Source organism: Scyliorhinus canicula, chromosome 8 (genome assembly GCF_902713615.1).
Source record: "Scyliorhinus canicula chromosome 8, sScyCan1.1, whole genome shotgun sequence".
NCBI lineage: Eukaryota > Metazoa > Chordata > Chondrichthyes > Carcharhiniformes > Scyliorhinidae > Scyliorhinus > Scyliorhinus canicula.
Window position 1 is genome coordinate 130154519 of NC_052153.1, and position 24875 is coordinate 130179393.

General features: G+C 42.6%; 1 protein-coding gene across 3 annotated transcripts in view; it reads left to right on the forward strand.

Moving 5' to 3' along the window:
• ttc37 (tetratricopeptide repeat domain 37) overlaps positions 1–24550 on the forward strand; it is a 130649-nt gene extending 106099 nt beyond the window's left edge. For 2 of the 3 annotated variants that reach the window (XM_038805244.1, XM_038805246.1), the window contains 11 exons: positions 2713–2934; positions 4229–4301; positions 5971–6024; positions 6190–6301; positions 8668–8796; positions 9220–9344; positions 10050–10208; positions 11357–11509; positions 16836–16966; positions 20846–20969; positions 23771–24550. In XM_038805244.1, coding sequence (XP_038661172.1) covers positions 2713–2934; positions 4229–4301; positions 5971–6024; positions 6190–6301; positions 8668–8796; positions 9220–9344; positions 10050–10208; positions 11357–11509; positions 16836–16966; positions 20846–20969; positions 23771–23848 — 1360 coding nt within the window. In that variant the 3' untranslated portion in view covers positions 23849–24550. The remainder of the gene's footprint in view (positions 1–2712; positions 2935–4228; positions 4302–5970; positions 6025–6189; positions 6302–8667; positions 8797–9219; positions 9345–10049; positions 10209–11356; positions 11510–16835; positions 16967–20845; positions 20970–23770) is intronic. The other variant, XM_038805245.1, reaches the window with a different exon arrangement.
• The last annotated feature ends 325 nt before the right edge of the window (positions 24551–24875 follow it).

A 24875-nucleotide genomic window follows, 5' to 3' on the forward strand; every position in this document is an offset into this window, starting at 1 on the left:
ATTAACCCTCTCCAGGGCATCAGCCCATGTCCCGTCTTTGATCTGTTCCCCCAGTTCCCCCTCCCACTTAGTTTTCAGCTCCTCTACTGACGCCTCCTCCACCTCCTGCATAACCTTGTAGATATCAGATATCTTCCCCTCTCCGACCCAGACCCCGCAAAGCACCCTGTCACTCATCCCCCTCGCGGGAAGCGAAGGGAATCCCTCCACCTGCCGTCTAGCAAATGCCTTTACCTGCAGATACCTGAACATGTTTCCCGGGGCTCGCAAACCTCCCATCAATAAACAGGTCCCTCAGCTGTCTGATGCCCGCTCTGTGCCAACCCTGAAATCCCCCATCAATGTTCCCCAGGACAAACCTATGGTTCCCCCTTAACGGAGCCTCCATCGAGCCCCCCACTTCTCCCCTATGTCGCCTCCACTGCCCCCAAATCTTGAGGGTAGCCGCCACCACCGGACTCGTGGTATACCTCGTAGGAGGGAGTGGCCACAGCGCTGTTACCAGGGCCCCCAGGCTTGTATCTCCACAGGACACCCTCTCCATCCGTTTCCATGCTGCCCCCTCCCCCTCCATCACCCACTTGCGCACCATCAACACATTGCCCGCCCAGTAGTACCCCGAGAGATTGGGTGACGCCAGCCCCCCCCCCATCTCTATCCCGCTCCAAGAAGACCCTCTTCACCCTCCGGGTCCCATGCGCCCAAACAATGCTCATGATGCTGCTAGTAACCCTTCTAAAAAAAGGCCCTAGGGATAAAGATGGGCAAACACTGGAAGAGGAACAAGAACCTCGGGAGAACCGTCATTTTGACGGACTGCACTCTACCCGCCAACGATAGCGGCACCATGTCCCACCTTTTAAATTCCTCCTCCATCTGCTCCACCAGCCTGGTAAAATTAAGCTTATGGAGCGTCCCCCAACTCCTGGCCACCTGCACCCCCAGGTATCTGAAACTCTTAACTGCCCTCTTAAACGGGAGCCTCCCAATTCCCTCCTCCTGATCACCCGGGTGTACTACAAATACCTCGCTCTTGCCTAAATTTAAATTATAGCCCGAGAAGCCCCCAAATTCCGCTAACGGCTCCATCACCCCCGGCATTCCCCCTTCTGGGTCCGCCACATACAACAGCAGGTCGTCCGATACCTGATGTTCCTCCCCACCCCGCACCAGACCTCTCCATCTCCCTGACTCCCTCAACGCCATAGCCAAAGGTTCTCCAGTTCCACATATGATAGACATTGGTGATACCACACCTGGAATATTGTGCACAGTTTTGACCTCTTATTTGAGGAAAGGTGTAGTGGCATTGGAGGCAGTTCAGAGGAGATTCACTAGGTTGATTCCAGAGGTGAGGGGTTTGCCTTATGAAAAGAGATTGAACCGTTTAGGCCTATACTGTCTAGAGTTTAGAAGAATGAGAGGCGATCAAATTGAGGCATACAAGATGATAAAGTAGATGTAGAGCGGAAGCTTCCCCTTGTGGAGCGGGCGCTTCCCCTTGTGGAGCGGGCGCCTCCCCTTGTGGAGCGGGCGCCTCCCCTTGTGGAGCGGGCGCCTCCCCTTGTGGAGCGGGCGCCTCCGCTTGTGGAGCGGGCGCCTCCGCTTGTGGAGCGGGCGCCTCCCCTTGAGGAGCGGGCGCTTCCCCTTGTGGAACGGGCGCTTCCCCTTGTGGAGCGGGCGCCTCCCCTTGTGGAGCGGGCGCCTCCCCTTGTGGAGCGGGCGCTTCCCCTTGTGGAGCGGGCGCTTCCCCTTGTGGAGCGGGCGCCTCCCCTTGTGGCGCGGGGGCCTCCCCTTGTGCAGCGGGCGCCTCCGCTTGTGCAGCGGGCGCCTCCGCTTGTGCAGCTGGCGCCGCCTGTGCGGCATTCTATAACAAGATATAGTCTTAGAATAAGAGGTAGCAAATTTAAAATGGAGTCGAGGAGAAACTACTTCTCCCAAAGGGTTGTGAATCTGTGGAATTTGCTACACCAGAGTGCGGTGAATGTTGGGGCAGTGAGTAAACTTAAGGTGAAGATTTTTAATTGGTAATGGCTTGAAAGGTTATGGAGAATGGGCAGGATGGTGGAGTTAAGGCCAGGATGAGATTAGCCATAATCGAATGGCAGAGCAGACTCAATGGGCCAAATGGCCTAATTCTGCTCTTGTATCTTATTAACTTAGGAACATAGAAACAGAAGTAGACATTTAGCCCCTTGAGTCTGTACGAGCATTCAGTTGAGACCATGGCTGATCTGCAGTGTGACTCCATATATTAACTGCATAGCCTTTGCCCCTGTCCCTTAGTCCTTTTGACTAACAAAAAAATCTATCCATCACAGATTTATAAATTACAATTGTTCCAGCATCAATTTCCATTTGTGAGTTCCAACTTCTATCACTCTTTGCATGCAAATGTGTTTCTGGATTTAAGTCTTGAATGGACTGGCTTTAATTTTTAGACTGTGTTTGGGCCTGCATTTTGTATGCAAAATGATGTAAGATTTACTTAATTACGGTGGCGGCACATGAAAATAATTCATGTACATCAAGTTTGAAAGACAGGACACCAAGTAAATTCTTCTTCCTTGCTGCTTTCTTTCTTTAATGTATTGAATAATTTTGGATGCATTAGATAAAGGCTGCCAATCTGGAATACTTGCATCATAGAATAGCATAAACTGCAAAGTTCATTTTCTGCTGTTAATTCTACTTATTTATTTTGTTTAAAAGTTCCATGCTGAAGGAGCCCAGTATAGAAAGTCTACAGGCTTTGTGTGCTCTGGGCCTGTCGAAGAAGGATACCACTCTTGCCACAGCAGCACTTAATGAACTGTTCAAACATTTGGACAAAATCAATTCAACCTATGAAACCTGCCTTCTTTCTTCAGGGATGTTTTATTTGCAAGCTAACAGTGTAGCTGTGCAGAGACAGGCTGCCAAAGCTATTCATTGGTAAGGAAAATTCATGTAAAACCCATACCTTATTATACAGATGAGAATTTGTAATTTTTTACTAAAAACTGGTCATTTGAAATAAGAGTGTATTAGGTCCCTATAATATATAACCCTACAACAGAATTATTACCATATATATATATATATTGCATGCACAGTTTTGATTATTTGTAATGATATTACAGTAGATCCTGTCTTCATAACTTCAACATGGTTGTGGTGGTTGTGAGTCAGTAATCTCAGTCCCGCGATATTACTGCAGGAGTTTCTCAGGCCCAACCATCTCAGCTGCTTCATCGATTACTTCTTCCCAACATGAGGTTCAATGTGGGGTGTTCACTGATGATTGTATAATTTTCAGCACCATTTGCGACTCTTCAGTCCACGTACAAATGCAGAAAGATCTGGGGCAGAATTCTCCGACCCCCCCGTCACCCGGGGCCAGTGTCAATCCCACCCCCGCCGTGTCCCGAATTCTCCGCCCTCTGAGATTCCGCGGGGGCGGGAATCACGCTGGTCAGCGGGAGGTGCCCCCACGGTGGCCTGGCCACGGGTCACGTCGGCGTTAATCACAACAGGTATTTAAACCAGTGCTGATGGTTGATGCCGTTCATCGTGGTGGTGGGTGACAGGCCCGGGGGGGTGGAGAAATCACAGAGTGCGAGTGCCGGTGGGTTGGGGGGAGAGCGAGAGAGAGAGATCACAGAGTGCGAGTGTTGGGGGGTGGGGGGGGGGAAGAGATCACAGAGTGCGAGTGCCGGTGGGTTGGGGGGGGTGGGGGGCCTCTTTTATGTAGTCACGCCGGGAGGCGTTGATTACGTCGCCCGACGTCAGCGGGTGACGCCGACATGAATGGCGGAACGCTGCTGCTGGCCCATTCGTGCCCGGAGAATACGCAATGTTTCGTGGGGCCCGACGCCGGAGTCCGCAGCGTCGTTTTTGGCGCCGGGTCCCAGGCGTTGCGACGGTCACCGGAGAATTTCGCCCCTGGTCTCTGCTTACCTGGAACCTGCCTTTCGTCATTACTGATTTTTGGTAATGGTATCTTTGTGCGGTAATATGAACTCTGTAATCAAAAAGTAAATTCCATAAGTTTTATTTTACCCTCTTCTTGTTACTGTGAAAAACTATTTCAATTTTGAAATATATACACTTGCGCCTTTTAGGGGGATTCTCATGCAACTTACAGACCTGAATATTGTGGAACCTAATCTCTTATCAAAAATTGTATTTGTAGGTTAACTGTAAAAAGTATAACTATATTACAAATGTTTAAAACATTCTTTCACAGCAATCCAGCTGATCCCGCCCTTTGGACATTATTATCCAGACTTGTTCCTCAACATACTCCCCAAATGGCAGAAGTAAGTTAGCAATATTTTTGTTTAAAATCCTGTGATGTAGGATATTTTTTTGGAGTATTTTACTGGCAAAAAAAGTTCTTATGTTTTTATATAACTCTCAGCTACCTACAGTGAAATAAAGAAATATTTTAGGTAAATTATTTGGCAGTGGCAAGGAATTTTAGGGATGTTGCTGCCTGCAATGTTGTTGGTAACAGATGAATAGGACAGCACAGAAAAATGTGATTTGAGTGGACAAACACAACATCAGACATCGAAGTGAGTACCTCTCAGGGACTTAACTGGCCATCGCTTGGCCTTCCCTGTGATTTAGAATCCCGGCAACAGAAATCCCACCTGACAAGAGCCAGGGGCCAGTCAGAGGCCAGCAGCTCTCCATTGCTATCACGGGTTGTCATTGAATCCTTAGACTCAGATGTGAAAGTTTAGGATGGGGTTTCAATATTAGTCTACTTGTATAGCGGTTTGAATAGTCTAATATGATATGTACTAGATAGTTTCTATTACAGTAGGAAAAAACAAGGAAAGATATATTACGTATTAAATTGCCTCCATGGGGAATTGTGGCTTGAAGTGGAGTGTCCCTACAAAATTCATTGCTGGAAATGAAGCTGGTGTCTCCTAAACGGACCTGTATGTACATCTTGCCCTTCATAAGCACTGTGACGGGCTTATGAAGGGCAAGATGTACATCCCACAGAAGCATCCCACAGTCACCGTGCTAACCTGTTCATCATTGATCTGTCAGGCCTAGCACATTAGAAAATGCAAGGACTCTAATTATATTAAAGGCCATAGGTTGTGTAATGAAGCACAATCCACACCCCTGTCATAAGCACTGTCCCTAAATTTTCTCCGTACTGGGTGAGCTACAAATTCCTCTCAGAACTATATTTTTCCATGGGCAGTTTATGTTTTAAAAGTCATGACTTGCATTATGCTAGAAATGTCTCCTGATGAACTGAAAAAGTTGTGAGCAACCTGCTTGTTTCACTGTGATACTTTCCTTGCCTGCATATGTTAGAGAGAACGTTGTGTCACAAATATATAGGAAGAACAGTAATGGAATATATTATTGTTGCAGTGAATGGACTTCAGGCTCTGCTAAGAAAATTATAGTTTGTTTGCTTTTCTTTCCTCGAGGTCTATACAGCTAGATTTGTTCCTTGCCCAATAGCAGTTCACCACACCACTTAACTCTAAGCATTGCAGGAATTCCCACCACCTCCTTGCCATAATTGTATACTTGTGTTTAATTGTATGCAGGCAGTGGACATTAACTGGGATTTCACTTGTGCTCCGACAAATGGATTAAGTCCGGAACTTTTTGTTAAGATGTACATGCTTGTAATGTGTCACTCCATACATCATACTTATTAAAGTGTAAAGATTGGCTCCAGTACTACTCTCACTACCTGGCTTTCTGGAATATAAACACCCACATACTCAGAAATACTTCCTGCTTTAAAACACTCAGAAAAGCATATAAACTGTACGAGTGCGTTCTTCATATTAAGAGTTATTCCTGCAAATACTTTATAAACAAATGTAAACAATCTCATCAATGTGAAAAACTCTTCGTAGATAAAAAGATAGATTAATTTATTTGAATGTTGTGATATGATCCAAAACAATATCTTGACCTTCTCAAACATTTTTTCTTTGATAGGCTGGGGCAGTAGCTGGCAATATTGCACAAATTCTAAGTTCTCATCAGACAAAGGTAAATTCAAGCAAAAGCGATAATTGTGCTGCTTTTTGTTTATTTTTCAGACAAAAATCACTAATTGCGACTTACTTACAAAACAAGTTACACTTTACAAACATTTTAAACATGAAACATTCATGGTTTGATCATTTTGTGCCTTAAATTTGTTTTTTCTTCCAGAATGCACTTTTGTGCAGTGCTGTAAATCAGTTGGCAGCAGGTAAACATGCAGCAGACAATAACAAGGATAATGCATTAAAGACTATTCAAAAGGCAGTCCATTTGTATCCAGGTAAGAATACCAGTCTGTGCTTCAAGTAATACTTACCCCCACCCCAGTATGTGTTAAAAGAGGCTTGGGTTCCCAATGGGGAGATTGTCTATTGTGTTAAAAATATTTTGACGTTAGTTCCATATAGTATGGTTTCTGTGTCCACTGTTTTTCTTCTTCGATTATCCTCAGGTATTCTTTTGTATATCCAGTTAATCAAGATATCTTCTTGTCACCTTCTATGGCTTCATGTGCTACTTAATATGACAGTTGCTTTACTTTGTTTGTTGTCTGAGCACAGCTTGGGTTCATCTTTATTGAAGATTCAGCGAGACTCTTCATTATTGGAAGGCAATTGTGCAAAAACAAATCTGCACATATTTAACTTGGAATCCTCATGATAAATTTAATACAGATTTGGCATTAATCTTCCAAGATTATCAGTCTCAAAGTATCTGATAAACTCTCCAATGGTCCACTGGATGTTCCAATAACTCCATTTGCTTGAAATCTGTACTGATAACAGAACCAACTCTTTTGTGTATTGGTTATCAGTCTGCTTGACACTGGAGACATTAGCCACAAACTCACTTTTATGCAAGGGAGGTCAGTTAGCTCAGTTGGCTGCACAGCTGGTTCGTGATGCAGAGCAACGGCTCCAGCTTTGGTTCAAATTCCCATATGGCTAAGGTTATCATAAAGGCCCTGCTTTCCCTCGCCTGACAGGTTAAATCACCACCAGACAACGGTCTCTCAAAGGAGAGACTTTAGTTATCTAAGCATTCTTAGTGCTGGTTGCTGAGCAAACACCATGAACCAAGTAGTGTTAAAGCTGAATCAGTTGAGGCGACAGGTTACCATTATCAGCTAACATCAGTTTTTAAACAATAATATCACAGCACTACATAGAAATTATAACATGAAAACATGGCATTCAGCACAAGAAGCCTGTGTTTATAGAATCGTAGAATTAACAGTGAAGAAGGAGGCTATTCGGCCCATCGAGTATGCACCAGCCCTTGGAAAGAGCACCCTACTCAAGTCCACGCCTCCACCCGATCCCCATAACCCTATCTAACCTTTTGGACACTAAGGGCCAATCAACCTGCATATCTTTTTTGACTGTGGGAGGAAACCGGAGCACCCAGAGGAAACCCACGCAGACACTGGGAGAGAGTGCAAACTTCACACAGTCATCCGAGGCCGGAATTCAACCTGGGTTCCTGGAACTGGGAGGCATCAGTGCTAACGACTGTGCCACCGACCGGTATCTTTTATACAAGGGGCAGTCCTGAACTCGTGCCTGTTCTGCTGCAATAACCCACTTTTGTTCAACCATCTAGCAATGATTAGTGCCTCTGCTTCTGTCACTGATATGGATAATATATTATCAGTTTCTTTCAAGTCACTATATCCACTTGAGGTTCTGCTTTCATGGTTTGTGAACTTGATGCCCAAATCCTACTACAAAAACAAAAACCAGTGGTTGCTGTAAATCAGAAAATGCTGAAAATACTCAGCATCTCTTAACTCTGTCTGCTGTGGGCTTGGGGTCACATGTAGGCCTGACCGGTGAGGAGGTTGATTTCCTTCTAAAGGATACGAGTAAACCAGATGGATTTTTACAATAATCGGCAATAGTTGCCATTGTCGGAGTTGCTCATACTATTTATATTACAGATTTATTTAATTGAATTTAAATCCACCTGTAGTACGATTTGAACACGTGTCCCCAGAGCATCAGCCTGGGCCTCTGGATTACTAGTTCAATGCTGTTACCATGACGCCACCATTCACCCCCACAATTATTATAAGTGTAAAGAGGATTATAACAAACCAATGAATTGATTTAAATATAATTGTCAATACAAACCACAAATGCAAACAATGCAAGTGCTTTTTAAATCTTCAATTATGGCTTACTCAATGTTTCTATATTTAAAATCCAGAAATAACCATTAATGTGAATCAGGCTGCTGTGCTTAATTTCCTTCATCTTCCTACTTTGCACAGCTCCAATAATGTCGTTAGCCATTAAATCACTGTTTAACCACTTTATAAACAGATAAATTCTGATTGGCCACGTATCTACCAATAAGGCTGAGGATATCCAATTGAGCACCATACCAAGAGGAAAACTGAAATAAGATAGGATTCTTAAACTGTTCTTTTTTAAAATGTCTTGATTAACATTTTGGTTTCTAAAATCAAAAAAAATCTCTCCTTTTGTCATCTCGAAATATAAAATTAAGGTATTAGAACTCGATTTTTACTGCTGTTTCATTCTTCTGTATTATATGTTTAACATACAAAAATAGCGAACGTCTGGTCCTTAATTGATGAGAATAATTACATTTTTATATACTTGACTGACTTTTATTTTGCAGATGATCCTGCGGTTTGGGCTGTTTTAATGGCAGCCTGTCACACGGAAAAAACATTATCACATTTAAAGGATACAAAACCGAAGAAAATTTCATTAGAGGAGATGTTTGTTTTAACAATCACAGCAAAAGGTAAGTGATGCATTTTATAATTTTAATTTACATGGTAGGATGCCTATAAAGATTTGTCTATATTTTTTAATTTCTGTGTTCCATATACTCTGAGCTGAGCTTCAAATCCAATCTATTACTAAGACTGCTTGCTTCAACATTCATCTAATTATGTATCCTGCTTTTACCTCATACTTACAAATCTTGAAATCCTATTCATACTTTCAGAACCTTAATTAAGATTTGTCTTCTCCAATGTCATTCTTGTAAGACTGCCGAGTGCGCTTACTAGTTATAGCATGTATATTGGATGTACATTTTTCACTAGTCTTCTCCATTAACCTGTTATATCTGGTATTTGTGCTATTGTTTAATTTTGTGGTTTATTTTTAGGGGGAGGTGTTCTCTTTGGTATATAATTCTTATATTTGTTTTATCTTGCAGTAGAAACCGAGAAGGACATACCAGCACTCTATCTTCGATCCCTGGAGAACTGGTCTCTGCAACAGGCCGCAACTGGATTAAAAGAAATGGGCAGGCACTCTGAAGCTGAAACCTTCTGTACTAAAGTACTGTATAATTCAAACAGCAGTTTCATATGTGTGCAACAATTTATTGTTCTGCAGGGTGTGGCTTTATTAATTTCAGGCCAAAAAGATTTCAAACCTTAAAAAAAAAAGAATTTTGGAAATAGGGATAAATTTTACAAAGTCTGTATTTTGAGTACAGTGATCCTGTTACCCATTTTATTGAGATACTATTGCCACCAGTGAAAATTTTGGTGTGCTGTTTTGGACATAGAGACTTGAGGAAATGTCCTATCATCAACTATAATGTACTACTATATTACTGTATCACTTTATACAGTAATATATTGTAACAACAACAACTTGAGTTGCGCATTTAATGTAGGAAAACATTCCAACTTGCTTCACAGAAACCCGGAACTCCGTCCCTAATAGCCCTGTATATGTATCTACTCCACAAGGACTGCAGCAATTCAAAAGGCAGCTCATTTACCACCTTTTGAAGATCAGTTAGGAATCGGCAATGCTGATTTTGCTAGCGATACCCACATGCTATGAACAAATAAGAAAACACATGCAATGGGACAAAAACATGATACTGATCCAAAGAAGGAGATATTAGGAGGTGCAGCTTACCCTTGGTCAAAGAACTTAAAAGGAAGTTTGCATGGGGGAAGGAAGTGTACGAATTAAAGATGGTCTTTAAATTATCAAGCACTTTTTTATTGATGGACTCCTTTATCTTAGGTTCTCAAGAGGCACCCAGACCACACAGCGGTGTTCCTATTATTGAGACAGGTTCAATGTGAACAGCGTTTGCTTTCGCACCAGCAGCTTCCAGATACTTTTCTAGAAGAGCTGAAGAAGGCTGTGATGTCGAACTTCTCATCAGTAACAGCTTGGCATGTATGTTTAGTTTCTGGTTTTGACTTACTGTAATAGTCATTTCTAAGTTTGATTTATTGTTATCGTTCTCTGAGCACTATGATTTACGGCAGGAATTTAAAAACACTTCAATATTTTTGTAGATTATTCTGTTGATCGGACTCTTGCATTCCAGGTGAAAACATTCTTAACCTAAACCATCGGCGATTTTAAACATCGAAGTATTCTCCACTTAATCATTGGTTTCTTTTGTAAATTATAATTCTAAGAACCATCTGAACATCATCTTTAAGAATTGTCATCTGAAACGCAAATGTGAAAGTTTTTATCGAGAAAGAATGGGCAGAACTTTGAGAGGAGCATAAACATTAGCATGGATTGCTTATGACAAATGTCCTATTTCTCTGCTGTATATTCTATGTCGTTTAATGTAAGAGTAAATGCATTGTATCGTGTTTTTAGAAATCCTCCCATTAGTTTGTGGTCCCTTTGGGTAGATTGGGATCCAAGATCTGCCCCTAATGACAGAAGTTCATCTGATTTATATGAAAGTCAAGGAACCTCCTCCCTATCATCCCTCTAAATCTGGCAAAGTCAGGAGTGTCGTTTCTAGATAGACGCATTCTTGTCCTTTCATACTAGTCCCAAATCAGATATGGATTTTCTATTTCAGACTAATGCTTTTTATAGGTGGGACTCTCTTAAAAATCATGCCCACTTCGACAACACTGATTTCGGATCTGAATGACCCAGATTTTGCAGTCAGCAGCAAAACAACTGTTCTCACCACTGACATCAAGGGAAGTCTCACTGAGATTTGACGATCTCTATGATGGGGATTAAGAGTGGAATTTCTTAGTTTACCAGTTACCAAGAACTTTAAGTGTTGGAGAGTTTAAGTTGTATTTTTTAACATCAATCAAAGGAAATGATACTACACTTACCCAGAATTTCACTGAAGAAAACTTATCATTAAAACAGCACTGACATACAGATTCAGTTTCCTGTTTTAATCATACAAATGTACTTTTGCCATTCTATTGTATTTCAGAAACCGATTAACCGCAAAACGTTACATAATATTACTGAATCAACATCACCCAGTGAGATATCTACATTAAACATAGACAGCAATTTATGTTCATCTTTTAATCTCTGGTTCCCCCTAGTGGCTGGCAGAAGTGTATAAATCTCAGGGTTTGATGGTGGCCGCAGAGATGTGCTATAGGCAAGGATTGCAACTATCCTCGCAGAAAGGCGATATGAATGGCAAGTTGTCAAGTCTGCTCCGATTAGCACTCCTTGCACTCTCACTCAGTAAGGTAAGGATTTGATTATTAACTGCAACTGTACATATTTTTGGTAAGTCTGACATTTTTTTGGATGTTTGGTGAGATGGCATACCTACCACAAGTGAAGGTTTTCTTATTTTGTACAAATAATTTAAAACCCCACTTGTCACTACTGCACTCTAAATCTTAGGGTTAAAAGCTTGATTCTTGCTGCAAGCTATTGCTTTAATAGAACATTTGAGGTTTCTTGATCTTGATCATTTGGAGCAGCACGGTAGCATGGTGGTTAGCATAAATGCTTCACAGCTCCAGGGTCCCAGGTTCGATTCCCGGCTGGGTCGCTGTCTGTGTGGAGTCTGCACGTCCTCCCCGTGTGTGCGTGGGTTTCCTCCGGGTGCTCCGGTTTCCTCCCACAGTCCAAAGATGTGCAGGTTAGGTGGATTGGCCATGCTAAATTGCCCGTAGTGTCCTAAAAAGTAAGGTTAAGTGGGGGGGGGGGGGGGGGTTGTTGGGTTACGCGTATAGGGTGGATACGTGGGTTTGAGTAGGGTGATAATTGCTCGGCACAACATCGAGGGCCGAAGGGCCTGTTCTGTGCTGTACTGTTCTATGTTCTATTACTAATTTTCAGGCAAGGGTGACTATTTTACACCCTTTCCAAACTCCTTGATACAATAGCACTTTGTGAAAAGGCTTTTCTCTGTCCTTGGGGTGGTAGCAGTTCATTTAGTAAATTCATAGCAGGATTTTGAAGAGCACTGAATACATTCAGCTATAAATTGATGATAATGTGTGGACAAATCCAATTTTTGTTGTCAGTAGAGAAAATTATAAACTTATATTCTGGAAATTAAATAGTTGGAACTGTCGTATTTGCAGACAATTGTTTCTGATTATTTGAAGCCCATGTGTAAAACATTCCTTCTTGTCATCCAAATGTTGTCATTTTATTTTCCTCCCTACATTTTCCCTTGTGTAACTGAAAGGGTGGAACGTAGACCTCTTCCAGCAGCTCTAAAAGCTATATTCAAAAGGTTTGGGTGGATAACTCTGCAACTTTGTCTTCCTCCATATGAAAAGGCGAGCTGTGGTTTTTAGTTTTACATTTTCCATAATTGCATAGTTCAAATGATGTGGAGATGCTGGCGTGGACTGGGGTGAGCACAGTAAGACGTCTTACAACACCAGGTTAAAGTCCAACAGGTTTGTTTCAAACACTAGGTGAGGAAGGAGCAGTGCTCCGAAAGCTAGTGTTTGAAACAAACATGTTGGACTTTAATCTGGTGTTGTAAGACTTCTTACTGTGCATAGTTCAAATCATGAGCTTGCCTCAAGGAAAGTCACAACTCCAAATTTACATCTGGCATAAGTCGATTGAACTATGAATTGTATGACTGATACAGTGGCACCATGAGCCTTTTCCTTAATTCAGAACAAATCAACCGAATCAATAGGTTTGGCATGTACTTAGTCTAGAGTCATTACAGAACAGAAGGAGACCATTTGGCCCATTGAGGCCATGCCAGCTCTCTGAAGAGTAATCCAGTCAGTCCCATTCCATGATCTATCCTCGTAACCACTACAAAAGTCTTTTAGCAAAAAGGAATGAAACGTGATGGATCACCCAGCATTGACCTAGACTACTTTCTCAACATACCCTGCCACCTTCAAAAATCCATACAAGCATGAACGTCATGGTCCCTCTGTCCCTGCACCCTTTAGAACTGTATCATTAAGTATATAAGAAAGGCTTGCCCAACCTTTTCACCTGGAGAGGGGTGGGGTGGGCACACTGCCATTTTTTTCTCACTCAAGGGGTTGGTGAACAAATTTCAGAAAGACTAGGTTTGGCACAACATTGAACAAGAAAGAAACAACTTGCTGAGTAAATAATAAAGCAATATCAAGGCATAAATTTATTATTAAAAAAGAGTAATGAATGACGAGGGGACAGAGGGTTTGTCTGGCTCAGTCCCAATCTCTCGATGCTCACTCACTCATCCTCACCCACTGCTTGAACTTGTGATTGTGTGAGTGGGAATCCTGAGACTGCAAGTGAGCAGACACAGACACACATCTCTCCATCTCTTTCTCTCTCTCTCTCTCTCTCTCTCTCTCTCTCTCTCTCTCTCTCTCTCTCTCTCTCAACTCTCCTGGCCGCGATCCTCCCTTGCCCCTCTTCAGCCCCCCCCCCCTCACTCTACCCCGCCCTCTTACCCCATAGAGGGCGGGCAATAGAGCGAAGAGGTGGAAGGGGGTTGCTGAAGAGCGGCAAGGGAGGATGGTGGCCAGGAGAGTTGAGAGAGAGAGATGTGTGTCTGTGTCTGCTCACTTGCAGTCTGGACATGTTTCTTTTTATTATTCATTCATGGGATGTGGGTGTCACTGACTGGGACAGCATTTATTGCCCATCCTTGATGGCATTTAAGAGTCAACCACATTGCTGTGAGCCTGGAGTCACATGTAGGCCAGACCAGGTAAGGACGATAGATTTCCTCCCTAAAGGACTTGACTGAACCAGATGGGTTTTTACAACAATTGACAATGGTTTCATGGTCATCTTTAGACTTTTAATTCCAGTATTTTATTGAATTCAATTTCTACCATCTGCCCTAGTGGGAACCCAGGTCCCTGGAGCATTACCCTGGGTCTCTAGATTATTAGGCCAGTGGCAATGCCACTACCTTCAGTACTGCTACACCACTGCTCTCGCTTTTGCTCTCGCTCGCACACTCATACATACTCCCGCTCTCTCACTTTTGTTCTCCCTTATGGGCTCTCACTTTTGCACTCTCGTGCTTGCTCTCCCATGCCCTCACTCCCCACCCCCTCATTGTCCCCTCAACCACAACCACTCACACACACCCCACACTCTGTATTTCAATACCCACTATCATAAATAGGAACATTTAGGTTGCAGAACAGGTTAAAGAAAGCATTGTCTGTTTCTTTCATTAGCTCCCTCCCTGACATAACAACTCTGCATTTAACAGTGCACTCGCTTTTAGTACCACCTTGGGATGAACAATAAATGCTGGTCTACATCACATAAAAGTTTTTTTTTTTAATTGCCCACTTTACAAAATGTTCATATCCCCAGATTCATTTTTCCCAAGGGATACATATTAACAATGAAAATACGCAAGTGGCTCTATTGGTTATCATACCAAGTCATGAAGTTTGTTTGTTTTAAACAAGCATATTTTAAAATCCATTTCAGTAACTATGTTCTCTACCTTGGTAATTGTGTCCTTCTTCAATACCACCATTCTCCTCTCTGGAGGACAGTGTCCTTGTGTTACAATACCTATGCCCACACCTAATTAGCCCAGTGTAATTGATTTATGCAAGTTGAACTATGTGAGTTTGAGTGCAAGCTTCTTTTCACCGTTTTAGGGTTTTAAAACTTTTTGGACATCTTGGGGGTTTAATCACAAAATATGGTTTATTGTTTCCTGCTTGATAAAGTTGTTGGGTGGGATTTACCCACCACCCCATCACGTGTTTTTCGGCAAAGCAACAAAGAGCCCCCACCCCCAACCTTCCACCTCGAGCATCAAAACTCCCCATCCCCCTACTCCATCCTGAAACTGCTGCTCTCCTCCCCTTGTCCAAATGTCCTCTCCAACCCCTTAAAAATCAAGAAGAGGAGAGAAGCCACCAAACCAGAAAGAGCAAATCCCAAACATCATTAACCAGAACTATGGACAAAGAAAATAGAGGGCACCAAAAGAAATTAAATGCAAGAAAACACAAAACTTGTTGCAACAATGCCCCTCAACAACCCATCACAACCACAAAGTTCCGGTTCCAATCTCAGTTCAGTCCAAGTCCTTCAGCCGTCACAAACACCTCTGCAATCTCAAAGAAACGGTCCCTGGAGTTATGCGTGACCTTCAGCCTCGCCAGATAGACCACCCCAAAACGCATTCCACTCTTATAAACCCTATTAAAGGCTTCACTCCTTTCTTCCAGCTCCACCGTGACATTCTAGTATATTTGAATACCGTTGCCTTTCCACCTCCCCTCACGATTCTGCTTGGTCCATCTCAGAACATCACCTTTATCTGATAGCTGTGAAAACAGACTGTCACTGCTTTTGTTAGCTCTTTCACCCGTGGTTTCAGCCGGAGTGACCCTTGAGCCCTATCCAACTCGATAGAGGGAAAATGTTGTCCTCTGCCCCCCCAGCAACTTCACAAACGTCTTTGAAAAAATATTCTGTTGGCCTCAGGCCCTCCACTCCCTCAGTCAGCCCCACGATCCTAAGGTTCTGCTGCCACGACCTGTTCTCCAAGTCCTCGAATTTCACTCTCAGGCCCTTATTTCTGCTCTTCACCTTTAGCAGCTCCGCTTCCAGAGAGGTGAACTGGTCGCTGTGTCGCGATCGTGTTTCCTTCACCCCCTTCAATGCTTCACCATGCCCACGACCGTCTCTGATGTCCTTCCAAGAGCCTCCTTTATCGGGGCCAGTGTGTCCTACACCGACTGCTTGAGGGTCTCCATCATCTCCCTCCCTTGTCATTCAAAATGGTTGGCGAATTGCTGTTCCAATTCAGCTGCCATCACCTCTGCCGGCCTATCCACCCTGAGAGCTTGCCACCACCATCTTCCCTCCCAATGAGCTCTGCACTGTAGTCAACTCTGCCGGCAGCTGGCTAGCATTCGCTCCTTTCATCCCAATATTCTTTCTTTGCTTTTTGGACATCCTATAATAACCACGTCTCAACTAGGACGATTATGCATACAAATTCTCCCCGAAAACCAGGTGATGATGGCCAAAACCGAAGATTCTAGTGGGAGCTACCAATGTGTGAACTCCTCCTACATGTCGCCTTCGGAAGTCCGAGCAGCATGATACTTAATTTTGAAATCAAATTGTAATACAAGTCCAAAATATTTACAAGTACTGCACCCTTCCCAGCCCATCATCTTTTGATTGTGAGGCATACCGTTGTACTAAAGTTCGTATGCTAATTTATAAAAAATTGGATCAAACAAAAAACTGTACCTTTATCACCATGCTCCTCTACATTATGGATAAACTTAATCTGAAGATTTCCATTGACAAAGAATATTCAGGACATCTGATTATCACGTTAATTTTGAGAGTGCTTACCTTGCCTGATGTGGTAAAGTATGCAAATACTTGCCACCTCTCGAGGTTTTTCAGAATATCAACTGGTCAACCTTTTATATCAACCTTTTAACCAATATAGTTTTGTGACTGAGTAAATGTATGGGCCAGGAAAGGTAACATCTGATGGACTTAAGTTAATTGGATTTGCAATTATTGTCTGGTCAGTGAAATGTCAATGTAACGTGTAATAGTTTTACATTTGGACTTTTTTTTTAGATTAAACTTCAAAACAATCGATGGATGTCACTAGTCAAAGAAGCAACCAGTGAAGCTCAAAAGATCTCTTTTTGTCCTCTTGCTGGTCTACTTCAAGCACTCCTGCAATTTATAGTTAAAATGGGAGCACGGTAATGTTATATTTGTATGCTTCGAATATTTTCAAAATTTCAAATAACACACTGTGAAACAGATAAGAGAAGTGGCGATGTAGTAGAGGACAGCAAAGCAGATTTTGAAGTCATCAATGGGAAATATTAACTCTGTTGCTTTCTCCACAACTGCTTCCCGACTTTGAAAATTTCCAGCATTTTCAGTTTTATTTAAGGCAGAACTTGATGCGATCAAACCAGTTCAAACAATTAATTCAAACTATTTGTGCTGCAGGAGCATATAAGTTGACACCCCACATACATAGGGGTGCAGAGATTGAGCTTTACTGGGGGATTGACAGATTCGGGCATGGCAAGGATTTTTCTGGAAATGCTCTAAAGCAGGGTTTATCAAACTCGGGGTCATGACCTACAGGTAGGTCGTGGGCGGTATTGGGAGGGTCTCATCGCAATCAGTCACGGCGTTCCCGATTGTGGGAGAAACTGCCAATGGCCATGACTGGCTTTTGAAAATGCCGGCCGCAAACAACTTTTAAGTTTGCCAGCCGTCCTGCGCATGCGTACCTCTCAGCTAGATCTGGCAGTATGCAGGCCCACAGCCTAGCCGAGCGGACCACCTCCTCCTGATGTCAGCGCGCTGTCCCAGGGCCAGTTTCTAGAAACAAACAATGGAGTCCTCCCACCGGAACCGGCAGTAGAGAGCAGGTCACGCACCCCATACACTGCCGTCACGAGTTCTGAGCAACCCATTAACAAGCTGAAATCAGGAACAAAGCAGTATAAATATATTTTTTAAGTACGACTTTATTAATTGTGGCAGTACAAATCAGGATGCGAAGCCCATGTGTGTTATATGCAGGGAAGCACTGGCAAATGAAAGTTTAAAACTCTCAAAACTTCAAAGGCATTTGAAGACTAACTAAGCATGGCAAGTTCGAGGTTAAACCTCTTGATTTTTTTCAAAGGACGCAGCGAGAACTTAAATCGTCACCTGGAGTCCTCAGCAGAAATGTTACATTGAATGACGAGGTACAATTAGCCTCTTACATGGTAGCTTACCATGGAGCTAAAGAGAAAATACCCCACACTGTAGCAGAGAGATTAATCCTCCTGCAGCAGTAGACATAGTTTGTCCATCCCTAGATGAGGTTAGCTGCGAAAGTGACAGGCATCTGTTAGTGATAACACAATAGCTCACCGAATTTGTGATATTGCTGAGAATTTAGACACCCAGCTAATTTCTCATTTAAAATCAGCACAGGAGTTCTCAATACAACTGGATGAAAGTACAGATGTTTCAGATTGTGCAACCTTGCCAGTTTACAGTAGGTATGTTTGGCACAGTGAATTTGTTGACGATTTGCTGTGCTACCTGACATTGCCAACAAACATGACTGGTGTAGAGATTAATGAAGCATTGAATAGTTATTTGGTTGGAAAGTGTGGGCTCAACTGGATTTACAGTACAGGAATCACAAGAGAGGGAGCAGCCAACATGACTGTGGAAAACAGTGGAATTATATTAAGGATCAAGGAGGCAGCTGGTCAGGACGTTGTTTGAAATCATTGTTTTATTCACCATGAGGCAGTGGCATCGAAAGGACTTCCATCCGATCTTGAAGTGGCATTGAAAGGAATTGTGAAAGTTGTGAATTTCATTAAACACAGTGCACTCAATACCAGGCTTTTTAAGGGATTGTGCTCGATATGGGGGCCGAGCACATCCATTTATTGTTCCACATACAGGTATGTTGGCTGTCAAGGGGTCAGGTGCTTGTTAGATTTTACGAACTGAGGTATCAAATCCATGCTTTCCTCCTTGGGAAATCTCCTTTGGCTGATTCTTTTGCTGATGAAACTTGGATGCTACCTATGTCTTATCTTGCAGACATTTTATCAATTCTAAATGAACTGAACCTCAAAGTACAAGGGAAAGATAATGATGGTTTTCGATACTGTGAAGAATTAGATGCTTTCCAAAAATCGCTGAAAGTTTGGCAGTACGAGTAGAAAGCCAAAACTACTACATGTTTCCAGTGCTATGACACATCGAAGAAAACCGTGTTTGTTAATTAACTGTCAATGGACTGGCAAACCTTATTCAGTTGCACGTGGGTGCACTGATCAACAGTTTTTGGAGCTACTTTCCAGAGGAGATGTTTCAGATTTTGAGAGAAGGGGTGGGTGTAAATCCCTTTTCAATTTGAGAACCCAGAGTCAATTATTAACTTACAGCTGACTCCAAATGAAAAAACTGAACTCCTGCGCCTCACCTGTGACAGCACATTAAACATATGCCACAAGTCAATGAGGCTGTCTGCATTCTAGTGTATCGTCTCTGAGGAGTATCCAGTGCTAAGCAAAACAAGCATTTTGTTGCTTTTGCCCTTCACAACGACCTACACGTGCGAGGTTGGATTTTCCACCCTCAAAAGATGAAGACGGCACAAAGGAACCGGCTGAACTCCTGGTATGCGCTTAGCTCTCTCCTCCTGTGTACCTGATGGGAGTGAGATCATGAGCACCAGGCAGGCTCATCTGTCACATTAAATGCAAGAGAATATGGTGAGTCGCCAAGATCGCCCACCATGGGTCAGCCAGTTGGTAAAAACGGGATCTGGGCAAAATAGTTTGACAAATACTGCTCGAACGTAGAGGTAAACATAGAACATAGAATTTACAGTGCAGAAGGAGGCCATTCAGCCCATCGAGCCTCCAACCGGCCCTTGAAAACAGCACCCCATTTAAACCCAGAACTTCGCCCCATACCCGTAACCCAGCAACCCCACCCAACCCCTTTGGACACTAAGGGTAATTTATCATGGCCAATCCACCTAACCTGCACGTCTTTGGACTGTGGGAAGAAACCGGAGCACCCGGAGGAAACCCACGCAGGCTCGGAGAGAACGTGCAGACTCCGCACAGACAGTGACCCACGCCAGGAATCGAACCTGGGACCCTGGAGCTGTGAAGCGACAATGCTAACTACTGTGCTACCATGCCGCCCTAAAGGTGTGGTTGAGCAAATCAATAACTAAGGAACTATCACCTTGAATGGAAACTAAAGATAATTGAGATTGTTTACGTGATGTTGCAAGTTACTTGGAGAGTTTATTAATGGATAATAAAAACAAAAACTGTGGATGCTGGAAATGAATTTATTCATAGTCATGTGTTGAAAGGAATTGAAGAAAATTAAGAGGATGACTGGTGAGAGATGCAGTCAAGTTGTCAGGCAATCTTGTCATGTTTGAGTTTAGCACACTGGGCTAAATCGCTGGCTTTTAAAGCAGACCAAGGCAGGCCAGCAGCACGGTTCAATTCCCGTACCAGCCTCCCCGAACAGGCGCCGGAATGTGGCGACTAGGGGCTTTTCACAGTAACTTCATTTGAAGCCTACTTGTGACAATAAGCGATTTTCATTTCATTTCATTCACTAGAGTTGGCAAAGTCAAAGTGGTAGCCATATATATGGGTAGGAGAATTTATGTGAAAGGAGAGGTTAGGGAGGATAAGAGGGCAGTGAATTATGAGGAGTAAGGGGGCTGGGGTAATAGTTGAAATTGTTGAGGCTGTGCTTAATGCACAGGTTGAGGAAAGAAGAAACAGTATCTTGTGGAAATTCAGTATGATTGAGTGCAAAGATAGGGATAAGGATTTTAGAGGACAGAAAGAAATAGAGACCAGAGATCTGTAACAGTATGAAGGGGGCGAAACTCTGAGATGAGTAGGAGGAGAGACCAACTTGTGACGACTTGATGAAGTTTGGGTGGAGCAGATAGCCGAACGTAGAGTCAGTCTTTGGACTCTAACCTGTGGACTTTGTTTCTAAACCTTGAAGGGCTTTGGTGGCTAAATAGTTCAAATGAATTGATTTTTCTTGTGTCTGTCCTACAGAGAAACTCGACGGCTGCTGGAGAGAGTAGTATATCAACCAGGTTACACAGAGAGCATTGCATCAGTGGCACGTTGGTACCTCCTCCGACATTTGTGGGCCAAAAATGACGATGAACTTATCGCAGTAAGATCAACCATTTTATTTTTAAACAAGTGGATATTCAATTGATGTTGTTATCGCTAGTCTCGGTTATAAGGCCCAAGTGAAGCACAACACTAAATTGTTTAATGCGAATTGAGTTTCCTGCAGTTCTGTATGTTATAAGTTTGGCCTCATTAGCAATCTCATAAATTGGGCCCAAGCCCCATGAAGCTTGATGCCTAAGGCTGCCACTTTTGTACCTGAAAAGTGCCTGCTCTACCTGAAATTACCCTGGAAGGGTCAGGTATCTCAATTTCAGCAACAGGTGAAGTTAGCTGTTTTACATTGTTACTCTGCAATACAGCACGGGTAATATTTTGCATTAACAGGATGCCCACTGCATAAATGTGTAATATAATGAACAATTTTCAGTGACAATGTGATGCCAGCTATGTGGGCCATCTGTCCCAAAGACTGGCGACCCTATCAAACCCATGACCACTACAACCTAGTAGGACAAGTGCAGCAACAAAGGAGAAACACCACCACCATGAAGATCTCTTCTGAGTCTCTCACCATCCTGATGTGGATATATATCACTGTTACTTTGCTGAAGCTGGGCAAAATCCTGGAACTCCCTAACAGAACTGTAGCTGTACCTATACCACAGGGACTACAGCAGTTCACGAAGGCAGCTCACCACCACCCTCTCAAGGACAATAAATGCTGACCTTGTCAGCGACACCCAGATCTGCAAATGAATGAAAAAATATAGTATAACTTGTTGCTCTCTTAAATCTGGAATTCCTGAGTCTGCCCTGATGAGTGCAAGGTGAAAAGCTTTAACAGCATGCTCTTTTTCAGTAATACTAAATTGCTTTTAAATAAAAAATCATTTATTTGATGATTTAAGGTTAAGAAAAGCATATGAAATACTTTTCCATTATCAGCTGAGGCGGAGTAGGGAGGTTATGAGCAAACTGTATTAAACAATCGCCACAGCTAACTGTATTAAACAATCGCCACAGCTAACTGTATAAAACAATCGCCACAGCTAAGAATGGTGTGTAGTTCTGGTCGCCACACTATAGGAAGGATGTGATTGTACTAGAAAGGGTGCAGAGGAGATTCACCAGGATGTTACTTGGGCTAGAGTATTTCAGCTATGTAGAGAGGCTGGTTAGGCTGGGGTTGTTTTATCAGAGCAGATAAGATTGAGGGGGAGGGGACCTGATTGAGATGTACAAACCTATGAGGAACATAGATAGGACAGAAAGGAAGGAACTTGTCCCTTTAGTAGAAGTGTCAATAACCAGGGAACGTAGATTTACGGTAAGGAGCAGGAGATTCAGAGGGTTTGAGGAAAATCCTTTGCACCCAGAGGGTGGTAGGAATCTAGACTCACTGCCTGAAAGGGGATGGAGGCGGAAGCCTTCAACATTTAAGAAGCATGTAGATGAGCACTTGAAACATCATAGCATACAAAGCTACATGGACCAAGTGCTGGAAAATAGGAATAGAATGGATAGGTAAATGAAAATTACTGTGCATGCTGGAATCTGAAACAAAAACAGAGAATGCTGGACAATCGCAGCAGATCTGACAACATCTGTGGAGAGAATGCTGAGCTAACATTTTAAGTCTGGATGACTCTTTGTCAAAGCTTTGGTGTTTGATGACAGGTGAAGACACAATACGCTGAAGGACCTCTTTCTGTGCTGTAACTCTGATTGGTTATATTTGGTTTCAGTCAGAAGTCTTACAACACCAGGTTAAAGCCCAACAGGTTTGTTTGGAATCACTAGCTTTCGGAGCGCAGCTCCTTCATCAGGTGAGCCTGATCCAGAGCAATGTGCAACCTTCATCTGAAATTCAGCTTGGCACCCACCTTCCCTCACAAGATTTGGAATTTGCTCCAATAATTCTGATCAGCACATCCTCTTTAAGCCCAGCCGAAAAGGCATCAGCTGTAAGAGGTTATGTGTGAACCAGCTACCTAGTTATTGGAGTAATGCAGGCAAGGCAAACTAATTTTCACCAATGACCCCACGTATGCACTTGCTGCAGAGGTGCTGAATCCTAATCATGGTCCGCAATACTAACCCTGTTGTTTCATTGTCCCACAGCCGCCAGCACAAGCTGAATTCATTTGTGACAAGCCCATCACTGATTTCATAGAATAGAATCCTGACAGTGCAAAAGGAGCCATTCAACCTATTGAGTCTGCACCAACCCTGCGAAGGAGCATCCAACCCAGGCCCATGCCCCTGCCCTAACCCAGTAACACTAAGGAGCAATTTAACATGGACAATCCACCTAACCTGCACATCTTTGAACTGTGGGAGGAAACCGGAGCACCCGGAGGGAACGCACACAGAAACAGGGAGAACTTGCAAGCTCTACATTGACAGTTAGCCATGGTCGGAACTGATCCTGGGTCTCTGGCAATGTGAGGCACCAGTGCTAACCGCTGTGCCACCATGTGCCGCTAGTCAAAAATTGAGGTGTACAAACTTAGGAGGGACATAGATAAGATAGCTAGGAAGGAATCTTTCCCCTTTCGTAGAGGGGTCAATAGCCCAGGAGAATAGATTTACGGTAAGGGACAGGTGATTCAGAGGGGTTTGAGGAAAATCTTTTTCACCCAGAGGGTGGTGGGAATCTGGAACTCCCAGTCTTGAAAGGTTGGTGTGGACAGAGTTCAGCTCATTTTTCATAAACTACATTTTACACTGGGACTTTCCTGATCTTTATGGGTCAGATACATGCCAGATAAACTCCATAAACTATGTTCATGTGCTCAAAACCGTTTTTGTTCTTTAATGAATTTACTGTACTTCCAGGTTTTGCTGCAAAATGCCAAACAGAAAGAGGATTTCAGAATGGAAGAGCTGCACAAGAAGCTTCTCGCATCATCCTAATAACTAAACAAAAATAAAGGTCTGCATTCAAATGCATGTGCAATAAAGTTTTGCATAGCAGTTGCATCTGTGGCCATCAATATCACTTAGACTTCTGGTTGTCAAATAGCAGTACCTATATATAGCTGGCTTTCTTTGAAGAAATTCCTACAGTACCATTTATTGCACTTTGGATAATTTTTTTTTGAAATGCCAATATCTAGATGATCTCTTCTACCTTCATATTTTCTGCATTTTGCATCTTAACAACTGAAAATTCAAATATACCGTCATGACTGGGAAGCACGCTGATTCCTCTATTTTTAGTTGAATGGTTTTATTTTAACATGACCAGTGATCTGTAATATTGCTGTATGAATGCAAAGAAACGATCATGTTTGAACATTTGTTACAAAAGATTAACATAATGTCACGTGCATTCACATCATGATTTCCTATTGAATCCTGTAGTTGTACGTAAAAACATTTTTGTTGCAAATTTTATTTTCGTTTTATTTAGCTTGAACTGTTGATTGCTTTTATGATGCATGAGACTTAATGCAACCTCTATGACGGACTTAGTTTAGGACAGAAATATTGTTTGTGCTTTCCATCATTTATATAAGTCAAATTTATTACGCAATAGCAAACATGTAAATTCTGTATTGAACTGAAATCTTCAAAAATGCTGCTTCAATAAAAAAGCAATTTGATCCACAGAAATCTTTAATCACTTTTGAAGATGAATCTTATTGGAAAAATATTTCTGTGATATTTCTTCCCTACAGCTTTGCTTCATATTGATCCAATAAAAATTCAAAGGACTTCCTGTAATGTTCATGGTCTCCTCTAAGCCCACTCGTTCAGATCTTTTTAAAATGTTGTGCAGAATGGATGCCTTCAATTGGTTCTAATACAAAATCAAGAAATTTTTAAAAAATATTTTATTAAGGCATTTATATAAACAACAAACACAACAAATAAGAGCAGAAGCAAAATTGTGCAACACAAATAACCAGCACCCATCCGCCCCCTGCCCTTTCCCCCT